This window comes from Thalassophryne amazonica, chromosome 9 (assembly GCF_902500255.1).
Source record: "Thalassophryne amazonica chromosome 9, fThaAma1.1, whole genome shotgun sequence".
NCBI lineage: Eukaryota > Metazoa > Chordata > Actinopteri > Batrachoidiformes > Batrachoididae > Thalassophryne > Thalassophryne amazonica.
Window position 1 is genome coordinate 59,869,979 of NC_047111.1, and position 27,822 is coordinate 59,897,800.

General features: G+C 44.4%; 1 protein-coding gene across 1 annotated transcript; it reads left to right on the top strand.

Moving 5' to 3' along the window:
- The first annotated feature begins 395 nt into the window (after window positions 1-395).
- Window positions 396-27,709, top strand: LOC117517209 (F-box only protein 40-like). Its single transcript, XM_034178149.1, has 9 exons — window positions 396-546; window positions 5,150-5,165; window positions 5,259-5,820; window positions 6,422-6,945; window positions 8,275-8,454; window positions 8,998-9,239; window positions 14,702-14,833; window positions 26,806-27,127; window positions 27,242-27,709. The coding sequence occupies exons 2-9, from the start codon at window positions 5,163-5,165 to the stop codon at window positions 27,452-27,454; spliced, it is 2,178 nt and encodes a 725-aa protein (XP_034034040.1). The 5' UTR covers window positions 396-546; window positions 5,150-5,162; the 3' UTR covers window positions 27,455-27,709.
- The last annotated feature ends 113 nt before the right edge of the window (window positions 27,710-27,822 follow it).

The window sequence follows — 27,822 nt, forward strand, 5'->3', positions numbered from 1 at the left end:
CTCCTGCAATCCAAAGGAAATTATGAGCCTTAAATACACGTGGAACACTGTAATTTTACACATAATGTTGCTGAGGGGGATGAGTGAATTAGCCTACCACCGCACGAGTGAGACGGGAGAAAAACCCGCTCCTTCAGCGCCGTCTTCTGCTTTAAAGACCAAGAGTGTTAAAAATAGACATGAACACTGAACAAGAAATGTCATGCAGGTGGTCAGAAACACGGTTTGGGTTACCAGTCGTCTCAGCGGTTCACTTCAGGAAATCTCACACTTTCTTCCCGCCACCACAGATTTCAACCTGCTGCGAGTAAAATGACGCTGGGTCACATTTCTCGTCTGGTGATCCAAGAGGAGATTTTTCTGTAACTATTTCACTGCAGTTAACATGTTAAAAATGTTTCACATGAGAGGATATTCCCCCCCCCGCCACAACCAGAGACCTGGCTGGCTAATTTTAACTTGCGAGTTTGCTAATACAGGGTCAGGGACTGACAGCGACCTCATCAAACTGCACAGATACATCATCACGCCAGCACTGTCACCTTGGTAAGGTTCTTGTTTTGATTCAGTTTATTGCAGGTTTATTGACATAATTTGTTTTTAAAATGAGTTAAACTCGAAGTAATAAAGAAAAAAGAAGCTGTGCCTGACTGTTCTGAGTTGTTAGCTTTTCGGTGGTCAATAGGCCGTGGTGAGCAAAGCTAACCAAAAAGTTAGCTTCAATAACTGCTAATCTTCTAACTGAAACATTAACGGTGATAACACTAAACCAATAAAGCATGAAAATAATATTAACAATAATAAGAACTGAAGCGGCTGCTAAAAGCTAACAACTAACTTATTATATGAATTTAGCTTCCTGTCTCGCTGCATATGCTCCACAGGACGTGTTGATTTTGCTAACTGAATTTGTGCATAAGCTCCAACAGGGAGGAAATGTATGATTTTTAGACTTCAAGAATGCTTAAACGTTATTAAAAAATAATGTGAACAGGACTAACTTTCACAGAAGCAGATTATGAAGTTATCAGAAAATCTAAGCCAGTACATAGTACATACATATCATAGTACAGAAACAGCATTAGTGAAGGTTACAAATGATCTTCTTATGGCTTCGGACAGTGGACTTATCTCTGTGCTTGTTCTGTTGGACCTCAGTGCTGCTTTTGATACTGTTGACCATAAAATTTTATTACAGAGATTAGAGCATGTCATAGGTATTAAAGGCACTGCGCTGCGGTGGTTTGAATCATATTTGTCTAATAGATTACAGTTTGTTCATGTAAATGGGGAATCTTCTTCACAGACTAAAGTTAATTATGGAGTTCCACAAGGTTCTGTGCTAGGACCAATTTTATTCACTTTATACATGCTTCCCTTAGGCAGTATTATTAGACGGTATTGCTTAAATTTTCATTGTTACGCAGATGATACCCAGCTTTATCTATCCATGAAGCCAGAGGACACACACCAATTAGCTAAACTGCAGGATTGTCTTACAGACATAAAGACATGGATGACCTCTAATTTCCTGCTTTTAAACTCAGATAAAACTGAAGTTATTGTACTTGGCCCCACAAATCTTAGAAGCATGGTGTCTAACCAGATCTTTACTCTGGATGGCATTTCCCTGACCTCTAGTAATACTGTGAGAAATCTTGGAGTCATTTTTGATCAGGATATGTCATTCAAAGCGCATATTAAACAAATATGTAGGACTGCCTTTTTGCATTTACGCAATATCTCTAAAATCAGAAAGGTCTTGTCTCAGAGTGATGCTGAAAAACTAATTCATGCATTTATTTCCTCTAGGCTGGACTATTGTAATTCTTTATTATCAGGTTGTCCTAAAAGTTCCCTAAAAAGCCTTCAGTTAATTCAAAATGCTGCAGCTAGAGTACTGACGGGGACTAGCAGGAGAGAGCATATCTCACCCGTGTTGGCCTCTCTTCATTGGCTTCCTGTTAATTCTAGAATAGAATTTAAAATTCTTCTTCTTACTTATAAGGTTTTGAATAATCAGGTCCCATCTTATCTTAGGGACCTCGTAGTACCATATCACCCTAATAGAGCGCTTCGCTCTCAGACTGCAGGCTTACTTGTAGTTCCTAGGGTTTGTAAGAGTAGAATGGGAGGCAGAGCCTTCAGCTTTCAGGCTCCTCTCCTGTGGAACCAGCTCCCAATTCAGATCAGGGAGACAGATACCCTCTCTACTTTTAAGATTAGGCTTAAAACTTTCCTTTTCGCTAAGGCTTATAGTTAGGGCTGGTTATGCTGGTTATGCTGCTTTAGACGTAGACTGTGGGGGGGTTCCCATGATGCACTGTTTCTTTCTCTTTTTGCTCTGTATGCATCACTCCGCATTTAATCATTGGTGATCGATCTCTGCCCCCCTCCACAGCATGTCTTTTTCCTGGTTCTTTCCCTCGGCCCCAACCAGTCTCAGCAGAAGACTGCCCCTCCCTGAGCCTGGTTCTGCTGGAGGTTTCTTCCTGTTAAGAGGGAGTTTTTCCTTCCCACTGTTGCCAAGTGCTTGCTCACAGGGGGTCGTTTTGACCGTTGGGGTTTTTCATAATTATTGTATGGCCTTGCCTTACAATATAAAGCACCTTGGGGCAACTGTTTGTTGTGATTTGGCGCTATATAAAAAAAAAGTTGATTGATTGATTGAGTACCACAAGTTAGCTTCGGTACTGAGTAGATTAACAGAACAGTGTCCACCGCCGTCAACAGGACCAGTTTATTTATGCTCAAGGTCAATTCTTCATTCCACAGAAGGAAAATGGAAAAGAAATCTGAATGCATATGAATTTGATCATAAGACAGGAAACCTTTATACATACAGTACACCCTTTGGCCTTTACAAGTTTTCATTTCTTTATGCCATTCAATAATAATTCAAGCTTCTCTATTTTAAAACACAAAGCTGTGACTTAAGTGTTGCTACAGGCACACTTTTGTATAATAACTAATCATCACTTTTACAGCCTGATTCTTTCTTTTTCTTTCTTTGCTTATTTGATGAGGACAATGCACATTAATGAACACTCTGTACATTTTCATGCCTTAGTGTAAATATGCCAGATTTAGCTAAAAGCTACTTTCCATCTGTAGTCCTCAGACACACAACAAACAATAATTAGAATAAATAAAAAATTAAAATAAATCATGAGATTATGTACAATGCATCTCACTTGTGTTGACAGGTTTGATTGTTTTTGAGCCATTTTTTTAAGATCATTTTTAAAGCACTCAGGGTGGGACTGTCTCGTATAATTGTTGGAAGACTGTTCCAGTTTGTACAACCCTTCACAGAGATGGTGTTTTGTCCTGTGGCAGTTCGTCTGAGGGGTACCTCACAATCCCCTCTAGAAGCAGACCGAGTCCTGAGGTTAGGATCTCTATGTCTAATAAATTCCTCCAGAGGAGGTGGGGCTAGGCCATGGATAGTTTTGTAGATGAGACAAGTATTCTTAAACATTATAAAGTTGTTATAACTTAAAAGATGGTATTTCTCCAGAATTTCACAGTAATGGGTGGAATATGGCTTTTTAGCAAACACTTTGATGTTTTTTTTTATAAAGTTGCTCTAAGGGTTTTAGTACTGTCATACCAGCAAATGACCATATATTCTTTGAACAAGTCACCTGATGGATACATGAACATAAGTTACTGAATAAGTTTAAGTTTAATTTATTTAGTTTATATAGCGCCAAATCACAACTACTGTTGCCAAAGTAACCTAGAAAAGTTATGTTTTTAGTTGCTTACAGTTGCTTCATCAGCAGCTTTATGCAATTACTTTATTAGAAGCTGCCAACAACTTGCAATAAGTAATGTAACTAATAAGGTAACTAGTAATGCAACTTGGTTACTCTTAAGATTAAGCAATCAGCAAAGTAATTGATCAGCAAAGTAACTAATAGTTACTTATCTGAATACTCAATCTTAAAAATGACCAAGTTAGATTACTAATTACTTTATTAGTTACATTCAGCAGCTGCTGTCAAGTTGTCCGCAGCTGCTAATGAAATAACTGTAAAATATAACTGTATAAAGTTAAAAAGTTACTTTGGCAACACTGATCACAACAAAGTTGCCTCAAGGCACTTCAAGTAAGGTCTAACTTTACCAACCCCTAGAGAAAGCACACAGGTGACAGTGGTAAGAAAAAGCTCCCTCTGATGATTTGAGGAAGAAACCTCAAGCAGACCAGACTCAGAGGGGTGACCCACTGCTTAGGCCATTCTACAACGGAACATAATACAACAAAAGATTAATTTGGTGATAGGTCCATGCAGGTGCCCAGTCCACAGGCAGGGGTTATCCATCATGCCATTCAGCGGGCCTGTTCCCATAGCAGAGTCCATTCCACGGTTCACACCCGTTTCAGAAATTATACAGTCGTCAAATCCAGCGAGTTATAATTTACTACAGTTACACTAGAATGTGCCATTACTTATGCAACCCAATATTTTGGCTTTGATATTTTAATTACATTTATATCATAATATAGAGGTTTGTTTTCAGTTTGAGTTTAATATTAATTTTAGAAATTTTAATGTAGAAAAGCTTGAGTTATGTTTTTTCTGCGAAATGGCCATTTCAGGGAAAAAACAAAATTAAGATGTGTAAAACTCTGCGGGTGTGCTCAGTCAACCAATAAAGACACAGATCCCTCACTTGGCTCCAAAGATTGACAGATTATGTTTAATTAGGAAACTGGTTGCTCCAGTCCGATACAATCCACCAGAGTTGAGAATGTAAATCCCAAGGTGCATCATCTGACTTCCACGGTCAGTGTGTGTGTGTGTGTGTGTGTGTGTGTGTGTGTGTGTGTGTGTGTGTGTGTGTGTGTGTGTGTGTGTGTGTCTGTTTGCACCTTGCCTCATGGCTTTAACCTATTCTCTCCAAAATTAGAAACCAAACAAACATTTTCATAAAATAATTCATTCTTGGCCTAAGGGACTTCATCTGGGACTGGGTAATAAATTAGAAAACAGCTGTTGTCGTGCCTTCACCTGCCACCAGCTGATAAGTTAAAACATGAAGAAGAAAATGCATTCATTTGTTGTGCAGCATATCGTCACTCTATTGTTTTAGTGACATTACAAAAGAAATGATACACAATTTCCTGTTTTTCTTCCAGGAGTTAATAACATATGGTGAGTCAAACCATTGCACAGCTTTTGGTACCATGTTCAGTCGTCGTGTTATTTCCCATCCATCGTTTTACTTCCTTGTTCTTTCTCTGATAGAGTCATCGTTCTCGGGCCTCCCAGCGGCTGCAACAGCATGCCCACTGTGACTCCTGCTACAGCCGGCGCTGCAGGGCCCGAGTGGAGCCCTCGGTCTGCTGTGCAGTCGCATCCTGTCGCCTACTCTGTGGAGCTCTTTTCCACCTGTGCAAAGAAGAGGAGCACCTGCTCCTCTGCCCCAATGTGAGGGTACCCTGCCTCAATGCAGCATACGGTTGCCCGGTCCACCTGACTCGCTGCTCACAAGCAGCCCACCTGCAGGTGTGTCCAGCCAGCGTGGTCTGTTGCTCCATGGAGTGGCTCCGCTGGCCGACGGACAACACAAATCCTCACAGTAACAGAGCCCTGGAGGAGAACGTGCTGAAGGAGAGCGAGGGCGAGGCTCTGGATGTTGCTATGACACTGGTCGATCAGTCAGATCTCTATGCACGACTGAAAATGAAGCTGCTCTACCCAGAGCTGACAGAGATAGAAGAGGAGGAAGAAGAAGAAAAACGTGATTATAACAATGAAATGGAAGAGCTTGATCAGTGTGTCCTGACAAGTAAAGACACAAATGGAGGTACATCCTAACACAGCATCAGTGGTAAACGTGGTTACATTTAAATGCAATAATGTGTTCTTTACAAAATCGAGCTAGAGCACATTCCTGTCCATAGTCATGTGATTGCTGTATTATGATGAAAGCTTTGAATAACTCCAGGCGTAGACTCCTGAACTCAAAACGCTTTGGACTCGTCACTCCCAACCTCCCCTTGTAGGGGCTTAAGTTTATGATGTGCCGCGTCATACGTTTTAGTGCCAAACATTATTTCCTGCATGTACATAAATATTACAGTTTTTAAAATAATTTAATTAATTTATTATGTTCATTAATTAATTATTATCATGATTATTACATTGTGGTCTTTAAATTGAAAGGCCATACTGTGGAATAACTACACCCTTTTATCGTGTTTAATGACAATCAGTTTTGTGTTAATATAAAACATTAAGTTGTTTTATCTCGGTTGTCCCTTGATTTGTATTATAATAATAATAATATGCACACATTACATAAGAATGTGTTGAGGATTAAATTGCTAGTCTGGCTAAATATATAATTTTTAAACCCATTTTGATTTTATTGTCTTGTTTGCTGTTTTTGTTTGTCTGTCCCATAGGTGTCCTCACATCCATCTTTGAAGCAAACCGTTGTGAAAACAGCACTGAAGAGCCTGTACAGAACACTGGGGACAAAGGCATCAACATAGAGAAATACAAAATGACTGAGATGATGTTTGGCATGGAGAGAGGTGGCTGTGCTGTTGCTCAGGCAAACCTAAACAATCCCAAAGAGAAAGCAAGCCTCAGTGAGAAGAAGACATCTCAGTGTGAGTCAGATCAAAAAGAGGATGCGAGCCGGCCGAGAGCGGATACAAATCACAGTGAGACTGAGAGGCCTGGGGATGCTGCCACCAATAACTGTCACCCACCAGACATGGGTATGTCAGGATTGGCCCCTTGGCAAGAGGGGGTTTTGGATCGTCTCAAGGAGCTCAGCCCTCATGAGTACAACATGTATGTGGTGCATCATGGACGCATGCTGCTTGCCTTTGGGCACATTCAGGCCTGTACACCAAGAGATAAAGATTTTGTTTATGGGAGCCTGGAACCAATCCCAGTCCAGACCCTGCGCTCTTTCAAGGTGATTATTTCAAGTATTAAGCAACTGGTCAGGTCATGTTTGGGTGCATGAACTGGTGTCATGCATCACCACATTCACTACACTATGTAACAGGTTTACACACTTAACGGCAACCATCCAAGCAAACAGTTGGTCCACCCCCACCCCTCAAAAGTAGCCATTTGTCTCCCTCAGACAGATGAAATGTGGGTGTCACATTGTCTTTCTACAGGTGTCGTGGTGCTCAACACTGAGAGGCCTGCATTCTGAATCATGCCCATTTTGATGATGCACCACATGGCCAAATTGTTACAGCTGGCATTTCTTCACAATATAAGTGATAATCCTCATTTGAGTCTCCCTACGTAATGTTTGTTTAACACAAAGTAATTCTAGCAGTACCCGATGATCCTCCAAAGAGAGCTGGTATCAAAGACATCCAGTTGTCTCCTTGGGTCACTGGTTAATGTCTAAGTTTCACAACATACAGTAAGACAGGAAGGACACCAGGAGTTAGACTTTTATTCTCCTGCAAACAATAAGCAACATTTCATTATAAAACAGGGGGGGGGGGGGGGGGGGTTGTTTGTTTGTTTTGTTTAGTAGTAGTGGCTGCATGTAGTGGTTATTCTTATTGTAGTTGTGTGACTTGGATAATAACCAGTGGCAATGACTAAATGTCTTTGGTGCTAGGCTATTTTGGAGAATCCTTGGCTACCATTGGAATGACTTTGTGTCAAATAAAAGCTACTTTCTGGGGGAATGCCAGCAATGACATTTTGGCCATATGGTACATTTCTCTGGCCATGATCCAGCAGATAACTACCTCAGTGTTGAGGATCACAGTAGCTGGAGAACATCTGGCCTATACTCTGTCATCATAACCATTCTACGACATATTCACCGGATGTGGAGGTTGTAGTGACATCAATTCCATCGCTGTAGCCTTCTGACGATAGCAACGAGCCTATCACCATAGCTGCAGCTTTTTTTTTTTTTTTTTTTAATCAATCTGAATCCTCCAGTGGGGCTGCAGCAAGAACATGATTGATCAGACATTCCACATACCAGACATTCACTCATTTTTTTCTCCCAAGAAAAACATCTGAAGTTCTTGGTAAAAGACTCTAGCTGTGTTCCTAGACTGACACTCTCCATATCAGCACATTAAATGACTTGTAGGTCCTAAATCTTCAGGGACTAAGAAAGACAATTGTGCTTTGAAATAAGCATCATGTCTGTCCAACCTGACAAACTGAGCCATAGCATATTATAACCATAAGTGACAGGTGAAAGATTTACCATTTACACTGTCATCCTTTTGTATTCTCATGTGATGTTTCCCATAAGGTCCCTGACAGCTATCACTACAGGCAGCGGGTTCATCTGTATGACACGGCAAAGCGGGTTCAGACTGAGACTCGCAGTGTTGACACATCTGACCTCAGAGTCAATGATGAAGACTGGATGAGTGATGAAGCAGAAGCAACCCTGCTAGGTTATGCAGAGAAGGAGGTCATGGGTCACAAAGTAAGCCTTGAGAACTCAAAGGAGCAGGATTTTGCATTCAAGGATGAGCAAGCTAAACCCCTGCCTTGCCACTTGGATTTCTTTTCACTTGATACTTACATCCAACCTTTTGTGTAGTACATCTACACAATGCCAGCTCCTTGTAACATTTTGGACTGAGCTCAACCACATTGAGCTACGTTGCAAACCTCATCTGTGGTGATCATCTTTTGATTGATGACACTGTCCTGTTCTTATCAGTAGTCACTGAGCTACACTGGCATCTCTGCATTGCTTCACAAATGCAGAGCCTGGTGCATGCCCAGTTGTAGTTCCCAGGAATAGCTGTGTTGCTCATGCTCATCTAAAAATTAGCCTTTAATTTTAATTTGCTATGCAACAGCATGTTTGCAGCGCTTGTACTAAGTACCTGACAGGTGAATAATGTTTAGTGAACCAATGCATTCCAACCTACTATATAATCACTGTTCACTTTAAATGGGTTAAATAATTATACTGACATTGCCTTTGAATTTAGTTCTTTTCTAATTATTTTCCATGCAGATCAGTGAGCCCAAAGCAACTGACGGCTTGTTTTTTGATGTGGGAACACAAACGCACTCATTCCACTCTGCACCGTTTAAAGGAAAGACGACACTGGCAGAGGTGATGGTGAACAGGCCGCTGAAGCTTTCTCTGAAGCTGCAGGCAGAAAGTGTGAACAGCAGACACAACAGCACCAACAGTGTCTTCACTTTCATGTGTGGTCACACCTTCCACCGCAGGGAGTTCTCCACACATTTCAGGTGGGTAACTAGCAGGTTTGGTCAGAGTTACCTATATGTAATGATTCAGTGGGGACCCACCCACATCCCGTGATACATTTCATTATCGTGCCAAAGCTCGGACTTATCACATGACCTAAGTTAAGGCAACGTAGGTACTCTGATCTCAGTCAAATAGCTTATTTGATCCCACCCATAAGTTCAAAAGTGATGGTTTTGTCACCTGAAGGTGTTATTGGAGCTCATATATATAGATATATACTCAACAAAAATATAAACGCAACACTTTTGGTTTTGCTCCCATTTTGTATGAGATGAACTCAAAGATCTAAAACTTTTTCCACATACACAATATCACCATTTCCCTCAAATATTGTTCACAAACCAGTCGAAATCTGTGATAGTGAGCACTTCTCCTTTGCTGTGATAATCCATCCCACCTCACAGGTGTGCCATATCAAGATACTGATTAGACACCATGATTAGTGCACAGGTGTGCCTTAGACTGTCCACAATAAAAGGCCACTCTGAAAGGTGCAGTTTTGTTTTACTGGGGGGGGATACCAGTCAGTATCTGGTGGGACCACCATTTGCCTCATGCAGTGCAACACATCTCCTTTGCATCATCCGTGAAGAGAACACCTCTCCAATGTGCCAAACGCCAGTGAATGTGAGCATTTGCCCACTCAAGTCGGTTATGACGATGAACTGGAGTCAGGTCGAGACCCCGATGAGGATGACGAGCATGCAGATGAGCTTCCCTGAGACGGTTTCTGACAGTTTGTGCAGAAATTCTTTGGTTATGCAAACTGATTGTTCCAGCAGCTGTCCGAGTGGCTGGTCTCAGACAATCTTGGAGGTGAACATGCTGGATGTGGAGGTCCTGGGCTGGTGTGGTTACACGTGGTCTGCGGTTGTGAGGCTGGTTGGATGTACTGCCAAATTCTCTGAAACGCCTTTGGAGACGGCTTATGGTAGAGAAATGAACATTCAATACACGAGCAACAGCTCTGGGAGACATTCCTGCTGTCAGCATGCCAATTGCACGCTCCCTCAAATCTTGCGACATCTGTGGCATTGTGCTGTGTGATAAAACTGCACCTTTCAGAGTGGCCTTTTATTGTGGGCAGTCTAAGGCACACATGTGCACTAATCATGGTGTCTAATCAGTATCTTGATATGGCACACCTGTGAGGTGGGATGGATTATCACAGCAAAGGAGAAGTGCTCACTATCACAGATTTCGACTGGTTTGTGAACAATATTTGAGGGAAATGGTGATATTGTGTATGTGGAAAAAGTTTTAGATCTTTGAGTTCATCTCATACAAAATGGGAGCAAAACCAAAAGTGTTGCATTTATATTTTTGTTGAGTGTAGATGCCGGATATAGATATATGGATATAGATGCCGACCAGTATTATGCACACTCCTATTTCCAACATTATTTCTTTGCATGCTATCCTGTCCATCAAACACAGATGGAGTTGATGTCTAAGATAAACATTTTTAAGCTACATAGCACAATATGTACCTCCTCTGGTTGGAAACATCAGGATGTGTTCTGGCTCTTCCACTGTTTAATATATGTACTGGGTGTTTGGGTATCGTAGAAATGAGCGGCTAAGGTGCCTTTGTTGGCAACAAAAGGTTTACTGACCTTGACTTCATGGATGATGCCATGAAGGTGCAGAGTCAATGGATTGATACCCTGATTGCAGCACTTGAGAAGCTGAGTTAGGAAATGAGTTTCTGGATTTGCAGTTGTTGTGGAAGAAGATTAAGGCTCAGGCTTTCAGTGTTCAAAGTTTGAACTTGTAGAGACATTCACTTATCTCTGCAGTGACAGTCGTGTCTCTGGGCCCTCAGCATTTGAGATCAAGAGATGCCTGGGAAGAGCTTATGGACTCATGAAGTCACTGGACAGAGGTGTTTGGTGATGCCAACATCTTTGCAGGAGAATGGAGACCCTGGTCTTTAGGGTCCTGGTGCTTCTTGTCTTACAGTATGGTTATGAGACTTGAATACTAACCAGTGACCTAAGGCAATGATAAGATGTCTTTAGTACTACAGTACATGTCTTCAGAGGATCTTCAAGTACCGCTGGAATGCTTTTGTGCCAACTGACTGCTACTCAGCAATGCAAGTGATACTTCTAAGACGATGAGTATCACTCGCATTGTAATGGAAAGTCAGCTACAACATTTTGGCCATGCTGGGTGTTTCTGTGTGCATGATCCAGCACACAGGCACCTCAGTGCTCACGACCCAAGTGGCTGGAGAAGACCAAGGAAATGCCCACATTTCACTTGGCTGCAACAAATAGATGGTTATTTTCAAGAGCAGGTGCATTATTTACTTGCCCCCCCCCAGTCATACAGCTTCCTGATGAAGTGGTATAGAGGAGGATTTTCTTAAAAAGAAGATGTGAACGTTTAGCTACAAATTGCCAGAAGGTACATCTGAGATGCAAGCCTGGATTTGATCTGTTTTGGTGAAAGAAAATCCTTCTCCCCTCTACTCTGCTATGAAGCTAAGAGTAGTGATGCAAAATGCAAAGCTTGCACTGTGCACAATTTCTCCATTCACAGCCACATAAGTCTATAGTCTTCTGGGTTGTCTTGGTGGCTTCCCTCACTCTTCTCCTTGTTGCACAGTCACTCAGTTTTTGAGAACTGTCTACTCCATGCAGATTTACAATAAATAAATAAAGTTCAAGATATATTCAGTGGCAGCTTCACCATCAGAGAGCCTTGTCCACAACTACCACAAAAGACTCAAGCTGTCATTGATGTTAAAGGGGGCAACACATGGTATTAAGACCAGGGGTATGTAAACTTTTGATCAGGGTCATTTGGGTAGTTTTTGTTGTTATTATGATTTAAAAAGAGTAAACTTTTGTTCACCCAACCACTAACCGTGACCATTCTCTCAAAAATGGCCAATAGACCAAAAATTCTGCCAGGGTATGTAAATGTTTGAGCACAACTGTACATTTCATCCCCTTTTATATGTTAGCTGAGCCTCAGAATCACTTTGACATGTACAGTAGTGTTCAGAATAATAGTAGTGCTATGTGACTAAAAAGATGAATCCAGGTTTTGAGTACATTTCTTATTTGTTACATGGGAAACAAATAAGAATAAGAATCAGTAGATTCTCACAAATTCAACAAGACCAAGCATTCATGATATGCACACTCTTAACGCTATGAAATTGGGCTATTAGTAAAAAAAAAAGTAGAAAAGGGGGTGTTCACAATAACAGTAGCATCTGCTGTTGACACTACAAACTCAAAACTATTATGTTCAAACTGTTTTTTTAGCAATCCTGTGAATCACTAAACTAGTATTTAGTTGTATAACCACAGTTTTTCATGATTTATTCACATCTGCGAGGCATTAATTTTGCTGGTTTGGAACCAAGATTGTGCTCGTTTACTAGTGTGCTTGGGGTCACTGTCTTGTTGAAACACCCATTTCAAGGGCATGTCCTCTTCAGCACAAGGCAACATGACCTCAAGTATTTTGACATATCCAAACTGATCCATGATACCTGGTATGCAATATATAGACCCAACACCATAGTAGGAGAAACATGCCCATATCATGATGCTTGCACCATCATGCTTCACTGTCTTCACTGTGAACTGTGGCTTGAATTCAGAGTTTGGGGATCGTCTCACAAACTGTCTGCGGCCCTTGGACTCAAAAAGAACAATTTTACTCTCATCAGTCCACAAAATATTCCTCCATTTCTCTTTAGGCCAGTTGATGTGTTCTTTGGCAAATTGTAACCTCTTCTGCACATGTCTTTTATTTAACAGAGGGACTTTGCGGGGGATTCTTGCAAATAAATTAGCTTCACACAGGCGTCTTCTAACTGTCACAGCACTTACAGGTAACTCCAGACTGTCTTTGATCATCCTGGAGCTGATCAGTGGGTGAGCCTTTGCCATTCTGGTTATTCTTATATCCATTTTGATGGTTGTTTTCTGTTTTCTTCCACACGTCTCTGTTTTTTTTGTCCATTTTAAAGCATTAGAGTGTTGTATGGCTGGGGGGGCCTGGCTGCCTTTTTGTTTCTGTCTTTTGTTTTTCCTTCCAGGTGGCTTGCATTTGGGACTGAGTGGCTGTGTAGCTGAGTTTATCAGGACCTCACCCTGATCACCTGAGGCTGATCACCTGCGGCTCGTCAGGACTCACAGCTGTGATGCATCTACATGGATTGGAACATGGTGGCATTTAAGACTGGAGTACACAGTGTGTATTTGCCAGAGACTCGACCTTGTGACCAGACGGGTGAGATCGTCGTCTCAAGAGCCATCTCATCATCAGTGGATGCAGAGAACGTCCAGGTTTGATGCATGGTCTGTGAAAGAGGAGGGGGTGAGGTCTCATGCTCGTCAGCACACTTCCTGAGGTACGTTAGATTTTGTGACTAACATTTATACAGTCAGTAAATGTGGTGTCCCTCACACCTTTATTATATTGAGCTGTATGTTGGTCGTTTAAATCAGCTTCCACTGCAGTGGAGTTTTGTGAACAGGGTGTTCTATGCCTGCAGGGTGGGAAGCTGATTTGTAATTAAGCCAGGAAGTGTTTGCTGTTTGTACACCTTTGAGTGGTCTCTCTGTGTGTTGAGTGTGGACTCAGATAAGGATTCCTTCTTTCACAGACTCGGTTTGTTGCGGCCACCTGGGGGGTGTCGGCGGGGTCCTTGGGTCCGAACTGGTTCTGGCTCCGGACCGTTTTGTGCTGCTGGGAGCACACCGCAAATCCGCCACGCCTGACCGCGCACTTATTTGTTTGTATTTTTTCACAGCACTGTTATGTTCATTAAACTCTGTTATCCTTTGTACCGTGCTCTGCTTATTTTATACTGGGTCCTTCAAACGCTGGTCGGTTCTCCGGGCTGCGTCCGACACATAACATAGAGATCATTGTAGATGAACAGCCTATAATTTTTTGCACCTGCGTATAAGTTTTCCCCTCTCCAATCAACTTTTTAATCAAACTACACTGTTCTTCTGAACGATGTCTTGAACGTCCCATTTCCCTCAGGCTTTCAAAGAGAAAAGCATGTTCAACAGGTGCTGGCTTCATCCTTAAATAGGGGACACCTGAGTCACACCTGTTTGTTCCACAAAATTGACGAACTCACTGACTGAATGCTGCACTACTATTATCGTGAACATCCCCTTTTCTACTTTTGTTTTACTAATAGCTCAATTTCATAGCCTTAAGAGTGTGCATATCATGAATGCTTGGTCTTGTTGGATTTGTGAGAATCTGCTGAATCTACTGGTACCTTGTTTCCCATGTGACAATAAGAAATATACTCAAAACTTGGATTAATCTTTTTACTCACATAGCACTACTATTATTCTGAACACTACTGTATGTGCTTCTGTGTTTTAACTGTGAACGATGAGAGGTGTTTCATCAGTTATATCTTGTTACTGATATGCTTCCTGTGATTCAGAAACGTACACAGCGAGATCCAAACATGTCTAAGTGGTTGGTTTGAGCAGAGGTGCCCCTTGGCATACCTTGGATGTACCTACAGTCAAAAGAGGTTCCGGCCATCCACACATGAAGCTGTGGTCACCTACAAGTAAGCAAGATTTTAGATTCTACCAAATCTTTTTATTTTTGGGTTGGGGACATACAGGCACGTTTTTGATATGAGGATCCATTCAAATCACAAATAAATCAATTAGGACTTCTTTAGGTTTAAGTGGAATGTAAGGTTTCAGGTTGTAACACATCCAATATGCTGTAATTATGTTCTCAAAAAAGAATGTGGGTCAGATCACTCTGAAAAACCCAGATGTTGAAGTAGGCTACACATTTATGTGCATTCCTGAGTGATTTTTCTCTGTACATTGAAGCCAGCCAGGTTTATGCAGCCAAGAACAGTGACTCATTCAGCTTTATCGTATGTGTATATAATACATTATGAAATACAGACATTAGATTAGGATTAGTGGAATCTAAGTGAATTTCTTGACCAATTTAGTCCAGGTGTGTTACCTATAAAAGGATTTATACTGAAGGGTGGCAAGTTGGCACATCTCGTAATCTGACCTGTTCTAACCATGTGTGATTTTTCTCAGTCCAATAACTTCAGCTTTGCAGACATCAGTGAACATCTGTAAAAGCTTGACAGTGATAGGCAAACTGGCTATCCTGATGTTAAATAATCTGAAAATGTTATAATCACTAACAGTAGAACAGTGTAATTTCAGTTGCCCAATCTACATTTATGCAACTTGTTCTCATGAAGCTGCTTGTATGATGACCCTCAAAAGGATTCTTGAGTGACACAGGAATGACTTTGTGTCACACAAATGGTTACTTAGTGAGATAGATGAGGAGTACTACACTAAAAAAAAAAATCTGGAAATCACAATGTATGATTTTTTAATAATTTATTTGTATGTTACTGCTGCAATTAAGTATTTGAACACCTACCAACAAGCAAGAATTCACAGACCTGTTAATTTTTCTTTAAGAAGCCCTCTTATTCTGCACTCTTTACCTGTATTAATGTTACCTGTATAAAAGACACCTGTTCACACACTCAATCAATCACACTCCAACCTGTCCACCATAGCCAAGACCAAAGAGCTGTCTAAGGACACCAGGGACAAAACTGTAGACTTGCACAAGGCTGGGATGGACTACAGGACAACAGGCAAGCAGCTTGGTAGAAGACAACAACTGTTATGATTATTTATTCGAAAGTGGAAGAAACACAAGATGACTGTCAATCTCCCTCGGTCTGGGATTCCATGCAAGATCTCACTTTGTGGGGTAAAGATGATTCTGAGAAAGCTCAGAACTACACAGGAGGACCTGGTCAATGACCTGAAGAGAGCTGGGACCACAGTCACAAAGATTACATTAGTAAAACATGATGCTGTCATGGTTTAAAATCCTGCAGGGCTGCAAGGTCTCCCTGCTCAAGCCAGCACATGTCCAGGCCCATTTGAAGTTCACCAGTGACCATCTGGATGATCCAGAGGAGGCATGGGAGAAGGTCATGTGGTCAAATGAGACCAGAATAGAGCTTTTTGGAATCAACTCCACTTACCATGTTTAGAGGATGAGAACAACCCCAAGAAAACCTTCCCAACCGTGAAGCATGAGGGTGGAAACATCATACTCTGGGGGTGCTCTTCTGCAAAGGCAACAGGACGACTGCGCTGTATTGAAGGGAGGATGGATGGGGGTTTGGCAAACAACCTCCTGCCCTCAGTAAGAGCATTGAAGATGGGTCATGGCTGGGTCTTCCAGCATGACAATGACCCCAAACACATAGCCAGGGCAACTAAGGAGGGGCTCTGTAAGAAGCATTTCAAGGTCCTGGAGTGGCCTGGCCAGTCTCCAGACCTGAACTCAATAGAAAATCTTTGGAGGGAGCTGAAACTCCAAACCTGAAAGATTTGGAGAAGATCTGTATGGAGGAGTGGACCAAAATCCCTGCTGCAGTGTGTGCAAACCTGGTGAAAAAGTACAGGAAACATTTGACCTCTGTAATTGCAAACAAAGGCTACTGTACCAAATATTAACATTGATTTTCACAGGTGTTCAAATACTTATTTGCAGCAGTAACATACAAACAAATTATTAAAAAAATCATACATTGTGCTTTCCTGATTTTTTTTTTTTAAAGATTATGTCTCTCACAGTGGACATGCACCTAAGATGAAAATTTCAGACCCCTCTATGATTTGTAAGTGGGAGAACTTGCAAAATCGCAGGGTGTTCAAATACTTATTTTCCTCACTGTGAAGGTATTTTTTTAATTACTTTTTTATTAAACAGCCATACAATGCTTTGGAACATTGACGTAAGGGTAAATAAACAGAGGTTGAGATGATCATGCATGCCCTCATTTATGACATCATAATATGATGTCATCATGTTGAATTACCTCATAGTTGGTAATTATAGGGATTTTCACTGGAATGTTGAAGAACCACAAAATACTCTTAAAAGAAGACGTTATACAATCTAGGATAGGTGATCTATGCAATTTTTCAATCTTGGGGACTGTAATACAGTATTACGGTTCGAATCAGACTGTGCCTACATGAAAGGTTATTAAAGGGGATTTTCGTAGATAAAAAGTCATGGATAATGTCACATTCATCAAAATGATCCTCCTCATCCATTTAGAAATCAAATGTTTCATTTGAGTACCAGTGAATCGGAACTGAACTCATCTTTGCTCTCTTTTCCATCAAAGTCATGTTCTTCATCAGTGTCTGATACACAAATGTCTGGGTTTTTTTTTTCAGAATTGCTGCAGCCATTTCCATGGCAATGGCTACATAGAATTGTACAGAACAGACCTGACTTCTTGCAGCCACACGATCACTCACAACCACTTTTGCAATTGTAGGAAATCAAATATATCATCAATCATAATTTAATATCTGTTTCATTTTGAAGCAATCTTGTCTATCAAACAATGAAGATACATATTCCACTGCAAAAAATTAAATGATGAACATGTGAAACACTATTTTCGACATCCATAACACTCATGACATCATACCAGGAAAAGCTCAAGGTGCATACATGGGGACTTTTAGTATGTTGTTTAGGATGGTTAAAGGCTTACATCCAGCAATTTTCAACTTTCTGCTCATTTTTTCTGACTTTGGCCAAAAACTGCCTAATATTACTGGACTATAAAGGTTGGATTACAGCTTTATGCAACAATGTTGCATAAATGTTGAAAGCATGTTGCCTCACAATGTTTCTGCACAACATTGTAGTAACTTTCCCACAACTCTACACATTTGCAGTGCTAAAATGTCAAGTCCTAGGAATGCGAAATTGTTAGCTGGGATGTTTGACATAGCTCAAGAATAAAACCACATTTGAATTAATTACAGTTTCTATTTATGTTTTTAGCATTCTGAAATAGTTATTACCCAAAGCCAAAATATGGCATTGGGCATTGCCAAGACTTTGCGTCTGTCTGTCTGTCTGTCTGTCTGTGCTCAGCATAGGTCCAGTCCTATTACTGTCAGGGTCTTCAAATTTACAGGGAACATTCTTGGGACACAGACCTAGGACAATTTCAAAAATGGGTAACCTATTCTAAGGGGTCTAAAGATCACATTCTTTCTACACACTCTTTCATTGAATACATAGGGCCAAGGGTATTTTAGCATTGTTGTTTTTTGTATATTAAAAAAAGGCATAATGTGTATGCTGTTTCCAGCCATTTAATTCATTGTATTTTATAATGTAGCAATGAATGAAGAATAAAATGTTACATTAAAATGAAAATAGAACCTTTTTTATATTTTGTGAATGTCTGTGCCAGTTTTCAAGCTGGCATCATCATTTAAAAGACTCTTTCATTGTTTCTGCCACTATGTACAATGATAGATGCAGCAAAGAGCATCTAGCGCAGCAGATAAGAGAATATTTAGAGCAGAATCCTGCAAATGGGGATAAAATCATCAAATTCGGCAGAAATAGACCTCAGATAATCCTCTTTTGAAAAGTCCGATTGGCCACTTGAATTTTCAGTTGGCGTTCAGGTAGAGGTCAATTGAAGAATTACACAGGAGTCAAAATTAAAAGATGCTCCAATCATATTGAAACCTTTTTTTGTGTAGGCTCTCAGTTGTCCAGGTAGTTTCCATAGTAGAGAAGCTTGAATCTTCGACTGGACTGGGTTGCTTGACGTGAGGACGTTTCGCTTCAAATCACAGAAGCTTCCTCTGCTAAAATTCTTGCTCTGGTAGTCTGACTTCTGTCTTGACTCTTGTAGAGAGTCAAGAGTCTACAAGAGTCGAGACAGAAGTCAGACTACCAGAGCAAGAATTTTAGCTGAGGAAGCTTCTGTGATTTGAAGCGAAACGTCCTCATGTCAAGCAACCCAGTCCAGTCGAAGATTCAAGCTTCTCTACCATATTGAAACCTATGCCACGTTATTTGCCTGATCATAAAGATTCCCAAAAGGTATGGTTTGGATGGTCTGTAACTGAATTCTATGGAGTTATGGGATAAAAACAGCAAGAATGGTGACAAAGGTCAATGTCGCTTTGTACAGGGGTCAAAAGTTAACCCCTTAACGCCCATCGTCGCATATATGTTACAATCTCTGACTCAAATATGCAACTTACCAAATTGACCTGTATGCCCGTTGTTGCAAATTTGCAACATACCATCATTATTATTATAACATAAAGTCATTACCAGAATACCCAATATTACTATCTAGCTTTTGTGCAAAAGTGAAATTAATAATCTCAACATTATTTACCATCTACTTAAAGGCAAAAACACACACAAAACATTTTTTTATATACAGCTATATAAATTCGGGCGTTAAGGGGTTATAGTTGCTCCAATTTTGGTAAAATGTGATGCAAATTACTAGTTGAGTTAACACGGTTTTAAAAAGGAATAGTTTGGACCATTTTATCATCCTTACTTATCACGTTACGGGGTAACATATGTCACATGTCATAGAATCCAATAGACGTAGACCTTGTTTGACCTTTACTTTGGAGATCAAGCATTCAACACTGTCAAAACTATTCCATTTATTAATCCTATTAGCTCAACCAATAATTTGCATCACTTTTTACCAAAATTGGAGCAACTTTAACTTTTGACCCCTGTACAAAATGAAACTGAGCTTTGTCACCATTCTGTTGTGGCTGGCGTGCCTGGCTGGCTTTTGTTTGTCTTCTGTTTCTGTCTTTTGGTTTTCCTTCCAGGTGGTGCGCATTTGGGACTGAGTGGCTGTGTGGCTGAGTTACTAGGACCTCACCCTGATCACCTGAGGCTGATCAGGTGCAGCTCGTTCAGGACTCACAGCTGTGGTGCATCTACACGGATTGGAACATGGTAGCATTTAAGCCTGGAGTACACAGTGTGTATTTGCCAGAGACTCGACCTTGTGACCAGACGGGTGAGATCGTCGTCTCTAGAGCCATCTCCCATCAGTGGATGCAGAGAATGTCCAGGTTTGATGCATGGTATGTGAAAGAGGAGGGGGTGAGGTCTCACGCTCGTCAGCACACTTTCTGAGGTACGTTAGGTTTTGTGACTAACTTTTATACAGTCAGTAAATGTGGTGTCCCTCACACCTTATTATATTGAGCTGTATGTTGGTCGTTTAATCAGCTTCCACTGCAGTGGAGTTTTGTGAACAGGGTGTTCCATGCCTGCAGGGTGGGAAGCTGATTTGCAATTAAGCCAGGAAGTGTTTGCTGTTTGTACACCTTTGAGCAGTCTCTCTGTGTGTTGAGTGTGGACTCACATAATGATTTCTTCTTTCACAGACTCGGTTTGTCGTGGCCACCTGGGGGGTGTCGGCGGGGTCCTTGGGTCCGAACAGTTTCTGGCTCCGGACCGTTTGTGCTGCTAGGAGCGCACCGTGTCACCACCACGCCAGACAGCGCACTCTTTTGTTGTGTTTTTTATCACGTCACTGTTATGTATTAAATTCAGTTATCCTTTGTACCGTGCTCTGCTTATTCCATACTGGGTCCTTCAAACGCTGGTCGGTTCTCCGGGCTGCGTCCGACACATAACACATTCTTGCTGTTTTTATCCCGTAACTCCATAGAATTCAGTCACAGATAGTCCAAACTATAACTTTTTGGAATCTTTATGATCAGGCAAATAATGTGGAATATTTTTCAATATGATTGGAGTGTTGTGTGGGCCGCTGAAGAGGAGGTACTGCTGGCCCACCACCACCAGAGGGCGCCCTGCTTGAAGTGCGGGCTTCAAGCACGAGAGGGCGTCGGAGCAACAGAGAGTGACAGCTGTCACTCGTCAACAGCACCAGCTGTCACTCATTCTACCATCACCATAAAAGCCGGACTGCAACTCCACCTCCCCGCCGAGAAATCAGCTACCACTCAGGTAACCTTCTCTGCTGTAACTTATCAAGACTGAATATTGTTTTGTGTGCAGCCGTTCATCCTGTGGATACAGTCTGTAGCTGGATTGGCGGATAGTGTGAGTTGCGACGTCTTCGCCTCTCACTCCTTCCAGGGAAGTGACTGACAGGAGCTGCATGGGTGATTCTGTTTCTGGAGGTGGAGGTTCTCCCTCCCGGACGAACTGAGTACAGAGAGATTACTGGGTGTGTATCCACACACCCACCATTAACTGTTTCTGTTTCTGCCAGCAGTACCAGGTCTGACAGCTGGAGACGGTGGCCACCTGGGACCCAGGACTTGGCGGCTCCAGTGTTCTTCAGATCCGTTGACGGTGGAAGCCGTGTGGGATCCGGCTCTTCTCTGGACAGACGTCTTCTATCCTCGAGCCTGCCCACACATCACCTTGTGTATGATTGACTGTACTCCTCAACTGCAATTGTCTGTATTCCGTTGTGCAATTCACAACATTAAATTGTTACTTTTTGGCTTAATCCATTGTCCATTGATTACCGCCCCCTGTTGTGGGTCCGTGTCAGTACACTTTCACAACAGGATTTCTCGGCCAGCATCATGGATCCCGAGGGGCATCAACCATCACTTGAACAGCCAATGGAAGAGCGAGGTGCACAGGCACCAGCAGGAGGCGTGTTAGGTGAGCTGCAGCACATCTTAACTGCTTTCACTGCTCGGTTGGACTTGGTAACCGAGCAGAATGTTATTCTCAATCGGAGGATGGAGGCTCTCACCGCCCAGGTGGAAGCGCGCGCACAGGGCGCCGCTGCAGCACCTCCTCCTGCTGACCGAATGCTAGACACAGACATTCCAGTGGTCGTTCAACGAACCCCCCCACCTTCCCCTGAAGCATACATAAGCCCTCCGGAGCCGTACGGAGGTTGTGTTGAGACGTGCGCAGACTTCTTAATGCAGTGTTCGCTCGTCTTTTCACAGTGTCCCGTCATGTACGCGTCAGACGCTAGCCGGGTGGCTTATGTTATAAATCTGCTTCGAGGAGAGGCACGCACCTGGGCTACGGCGCTCTGGGAGCAGAATTCACGGCTCCTAACGACATATACTGGGTTTGTGAGGGAGTTCAGACAGGTGTTCGACCGCCCTCATAGAGGCGAGACCGCTTCAAGTGTGCTGCTGTCGATAAGACAGGGGCGCCGGAGCACAGCCAAGTATGCAGACGACTTCCGCATCGCGGCAGCGCGAGCCGGCTGGAATACTGTTGCGCTCCGCGCCGCCTTCGTAAACGGACTGTCTCTGGTCCTTAAGGAGCACCTGGTGGCGAAGTACGAGCCGCGGGATTTAGACGGGCTTATTGACCTGGTAATATGGTTATACAACCGATTAACAGAACACCGACGGGAGCGAGACGAAGGGCGTGGTCAGGTACAAGCCGTCCCTCTTCCTCCCGGGTGCGAAAGGGAGCCGTCTTCCCCACGCTCCACAGCCAGGGTACTCCACGTGACGACAGCTCCTCCTGCTGCCATTGTTAGGGAAACGAGCAGGGCCAAAATGAGATCAGATCAGAGACAAAGGAGGCTGGTTCGTGGGGAGTGTTTTCTCTGCAGCTCAACCGAGCACACGCAGAAAAACTGCCCCAAACGGTCAAAACAGCAGCACTCATCCTTAGAGACTGGGCTAAGGGTGGGTCATAATACTCACACGGGGAAACCCCGACGATCTGCACACATCCCAGTTACGATCCTGAGTGGGGATCTAACCCTTCATGCCCCAGCACTGGTGGACACGGGGTCGGAGGGGAATCTGCTTGATAGCAGATGGGCAAAGGAGGTTGGGCTCCCTCTAGTGGCCTTACTGTCACCATTGTCGGTACAGGCACTAGATGGCACCCTTCTTCCACTAATCACACATCAGACACAGCCAGTGACAGGGAGGAGATTGTGTTTTATGTAACATCTTCTACCTCCCGAGTGATTTTGGATTTTCCATGGGTGTTAAAACACAATCCCCGGATTGATTGGCCGTCTGGGGTTGTGACGCAGTGGAGCGAAACCTGCCACCGGGAGTGTTTAGGATCCTCGGTTCCACCCGGTGTGACAGCTAAGAAGGAGGTTTTAGTCCCCCCCAATCTGGCGGCGGTGCCAGCCGAGTACCATGACCTTGCTGACGTCTTCAGCAAAGATCTGGCACTCACGCTGCCCCCGCACCATCCGTATGATTGTGCCATTGATTTGATACTGGGCGCTGAGTACCCGTCCAGCAGGCTGTACAACCTCTCATGTCCGGAACGCGAATCAATGGAGACCTACATCCGGGACTCGTTAGCTGCCGGGTTGATCCGGAACTCCACCTCCCCGATGGATGCTGGTTTCTTTTTTGTGGGCAAAAAAGACGGCGGACTCTGTCCATGCATTGACTACAGAGGGCTGAACGAGATCACGGTTCGCAACCGATACCCGTTACCTCTGTTGGATTCAGTGTTCACGCCCTTGCATGGAGCCCAAATTTTCACGAAATTGGATCTTATCACCTGGTTCGGATCCGGGAGGGAGACGAGTGGAAGACGGCATGTAACACCCCGTTAGGTCACTTTGAGTACCTGGTCATGCCGTTCGGCCTCACCAATGCGCCCGCGACGTTCCAAGCGTTGGTTAATGACGTCTTGCGGGACTTCCTGCATCGGTTTGTCTTCGTATATCTGGACGATATACTCATCTTTTCTCCGGATCCTGAGACCCATGTCAAGCATGTACGTCAGGTCCTGCAGCGGTTGTTGGAGAACCGGCTGTTCATGAAGGGCGAGAAGTGCGAGTTCCACCGCTCTTCTTTGTCCTTCCTGGGGTTCATAATCTCCTCCAACTCCGTCGCCCCTGATCCAGCCAAGGTTGCGGCGGTGAGAGATTGGCCCCAACCAACAAGCCGTAGGAAACTGCAACAGTTCCTCGGCTTTGCAAACTTCTACAGGAGGTTCATTAAGGGCTACAGTCAGGTAGTTAGCCCCCTGACAGCCCTGACCTCCACTAAAGTTCCCTTCACCTGGTCGGATCGGTGCAAAGCCGCGTTTAGGGTGTTGAAACGCCGGTTCTCGACTGCACCAGTCCTGGTGCAGCCTGATCCAAATCGCCAGTTCATAGTTGAAGTGGATGCCTCTGACTCAGGGATAGGAGCCGTGCTGTCCCAGAGCAGGGAGTCCGATAAGGTTCTCCATCCTTGTGCCTACTTTTCCCGCAGGTTGACCCCGGCTGAAAGGAACTATGACGTCGGCAATCGGGAACTTCTGGCGGTGAAAAAGGCTCTGGAGGAGTGGAGACACCTGTTGGAGGGAGCGACGGTACCATTCACGGTTTTCACGGACCATCGGAACCTGGAGTACATCCGGGCCTCCAAGCGTCTGAACCCCAGGCAAGCCCGCTGGTCACTGTTCTTCAGGCGTTTTGACTTCCAGATCACATACCGACCCGCGACTAAGAATCAACGATCTGACGCCCTGTCCCGGGTGCACGAAGAGGAAGCCAAGGCCGAGTTGTCAGACCCAACGGAAACCATCATCCCCGAGTCCACTGTCGTGGCCACCCTCACCTGGGACGTGGAGAAGATCGTCTGGGAGGCCCTGGCACGGAACCCGGACCCGGGGACCGGCCCGAAGGACAGATTGTACGTCCAACCAGAGGTCAGAGCTGTGGTGTTGGACTTCTGTCACGGTTCCAAGCTCTCCTGCCACCCGGGGGTGCGAAGAACCGTGGCAGTGGTCCGGCAGCGCTTCTGGTGGGCGTCTATGGAAGCCGACGTCCGGGACTACGTCCAGGCCTGTACCACCTGCGCCAGGGGCAAGGCGGACCATCATAAGACCCAAGGTCTCCTCCAGCCTTTACCGGTGCCTCATTGCCCCTGGTCCCACATCGGCCTGGACTTCATCACGGGCCTCCTGCCGTCCCAGGGCATGACCACCATCCTCACGATAGTGGACCGGTTCTCCAAGGCGGCCCACTTCGTGGCCCTCCCGAAGTTCCCGACGGCCCAGGAGACTGCAGACCTCCTAGTCCACCACGTCGTGCGTCTGCATGGGATCCCGAATGACATCGCCTCTGATCATGGTCCTCAGTTCTCCTCTCAAGTCTGGAGGAGTTTCTGCAGGGAACTGGGGGCCACTGTGAGTCTCTCGTCCGGGTACCATCCTCAGACGAACGGACAGGCAGAGCGGACGAACCAGGACTTGGAGCAGGCCCTCCGCTGCATGACCTCCGCGCACCCGACGGCCTGGAGCCACCATCTGGCCTGGATCGAGTACGCCCACAATAGCCAAGTCTCGTCTGCCACCGGCCTCTCCCCGTTTGAGGTGTGTTTGGGGTGCCCTCGGTCCAGGCCCACCTCAGAAGGTGCCGTTGGGTGTGGCGTACCGCCCGTTCTGCCCTGCTCAAAGCCCGGACGAGGGCCAAGGCCCATGCAGACTGCCGGCGTTCCCCGGCCCCTGCATACCAGCCTGGGCAGGAGGTTTGGCTGTCGACCAAGGACATCCCTCTTCAGGTGGAGTCCCAAAAACTCAAGGTCAGGTTTATTGAACCATTTCCTATCCTGAAAGTCCTCAGTCCGGCTGCAATGAAGCTGGCAGCTTCAGCTTCACTGCGGATTCATCCTGTTTTCCATGTGTCACGCCTCAAGCCCTACCACACTTCACCACTCTGCACCCCCGGACCTGCGCCGCCTCCTGCCCGGATCATCGACAGGGAGCCGGCATGGACCGTGCGTCAGCTCCTGGATGTCCGTCGGAAGGGTCGGGGGTTCCAGTACCTGGTGGACTGGGAGGGGTACGGACCTGAGGAACGCTCCTGGGTGAAGAGGAGCTTCATCCTGGACCCGGCCCTCCTGGCCGATTTCTACACCCGACACCCTGATAAGCCTGGTCGGGCACCAGGAGGCGCCCGTTGAGGGGGGGGGGTCCTGTTGTGTGGGCCGCTGAAGAGGAGGTACTGCTGGCCCACCACCACCAGAGGGTGCCCTGCTTGAAGTGCGGGCTTCAAGCACGAGAGGACGTCGGAGCAACAGAGAGTGACAGCTGTCACTCGTCAACAGCACCAGCTGGCACTCATTCTACCATCACCATAAAAGCCGGACTGCAACTCCACCTCCCCGCCGAGAAATCAGCTACCAATCAGGTAACCTTCTCTGCTGTAACTTATAAAGACTGAATATTGTTCTGTGTGCAGCCGTTCATCCTGTGGATACAGTCTGTAGCTGGATTGGCGGATAGTGTGAGTTGCGACGTCTTCGCCTCTCACTCCTTCCAGGGAAGTGACTGACAGGAGCTGCATGGGTGATTCTGTTTCTGGAGGTGGAGGTTCTCCCTCCCGGAGGAACTGAGTACGGAGACGGTGGCCACCTGGGACCCAGGACTTGGCGGCTCACTTTCACAACATGGAGCATCTTTTAATTTTCACCTCTGTGTAATTCTTTAATTGACCCCTACCTGAACACCGATTGAAAGTCAAGTGGCCAATCGCTTTTTTCAGAAGAGGAGTGTCTAAGGAGTATTTCTGCCGAATTTGATGCTTTTATCACCATTTGCATGATTGTTTCAGTTATCTGCTGCACTAATCAGGAAATGTTCCTCACACTCACTTATAACAAAACTAATCGTGTCGCTACAAGTTCGTCTTATTATTTTCTTTTTCCTTTTTCATCTTCCATTCAGCAAGGAACTGAGGAGTTTCAACTTACGACCGACTATATCTGATACTCAAAGTACAACCTACCAGCCATCTAGGAGGTCAGTGGACTCCTCCACCAGCCAGAGGAAGACACAAGGAGGGGAGGACTCTCTGAGTTCGCTGCCCTACGAGGTGCTGTGCCACATGGCCAGTTTTCTGGACAGCCTGTCCCTGTCCCAGCTGTCTCTGGTGTCTCGGCTCATGAGGCAGGTTTGCTCGTCTCTGCTGCAGGACAGAGGGATGGTCACCCTCCGCTGGGAGAGGAAGACCCACTCACACGATGGAACCACGTGGAGGGCCAAAACAGTAAGACACATATTTCATCAAACACTCAACATTATTCTGCTTTTTTTTTTTTTTTTTTTTTTACTATAAAACAGTCCTTATGTTATTCTTTTGGTCTGTCCCATTTCTGTCTAGATTTGGGAGTTCAGTCACCTTTTTTCCTCTGTGGACTCATGGCATATTGCAGACACGCCTCCTATCTCTGCTCATCTAAAAGTCTGTCCTTACTATGAGACATCTCTGCGCCATGAGCCCTTTCACCTCTCCGACATAAGAAAGCAGCAGGTGTGCAGAGAGGAGAAACCGAGCTTGGTCGCCCAGTTCAAAGGAAACAGACTGAAAGATTAACAACAAAATATCCAGATCTCTGATGTTCCCACTTTTGTCTACAGTTCACACTGATGCCACATGATGCACTAAGAGCACATTTGCATGTTCAGAAACACCACACCAATAAAAGCTAATGTAGTAAAGCTGAACTTGTGCCGTATCATTTGTCCTTTGCATGGCATTACTGGACATGACTTGAAAGTGATCTAAAGAAATTTTGGCCAAATCCAAACCAGAACAAAGTCCTATAGATCCCCTGAGGTCCATTAGAACCCATGCTTATCTTTAGATTACGGTGCCGACGCCTCCCCAAAACAGGGCACCAGCTTGACTCAGGTTCCAATCCATTTACAGCTGGGTGGTCTGATACGATGCAGATGAATTGT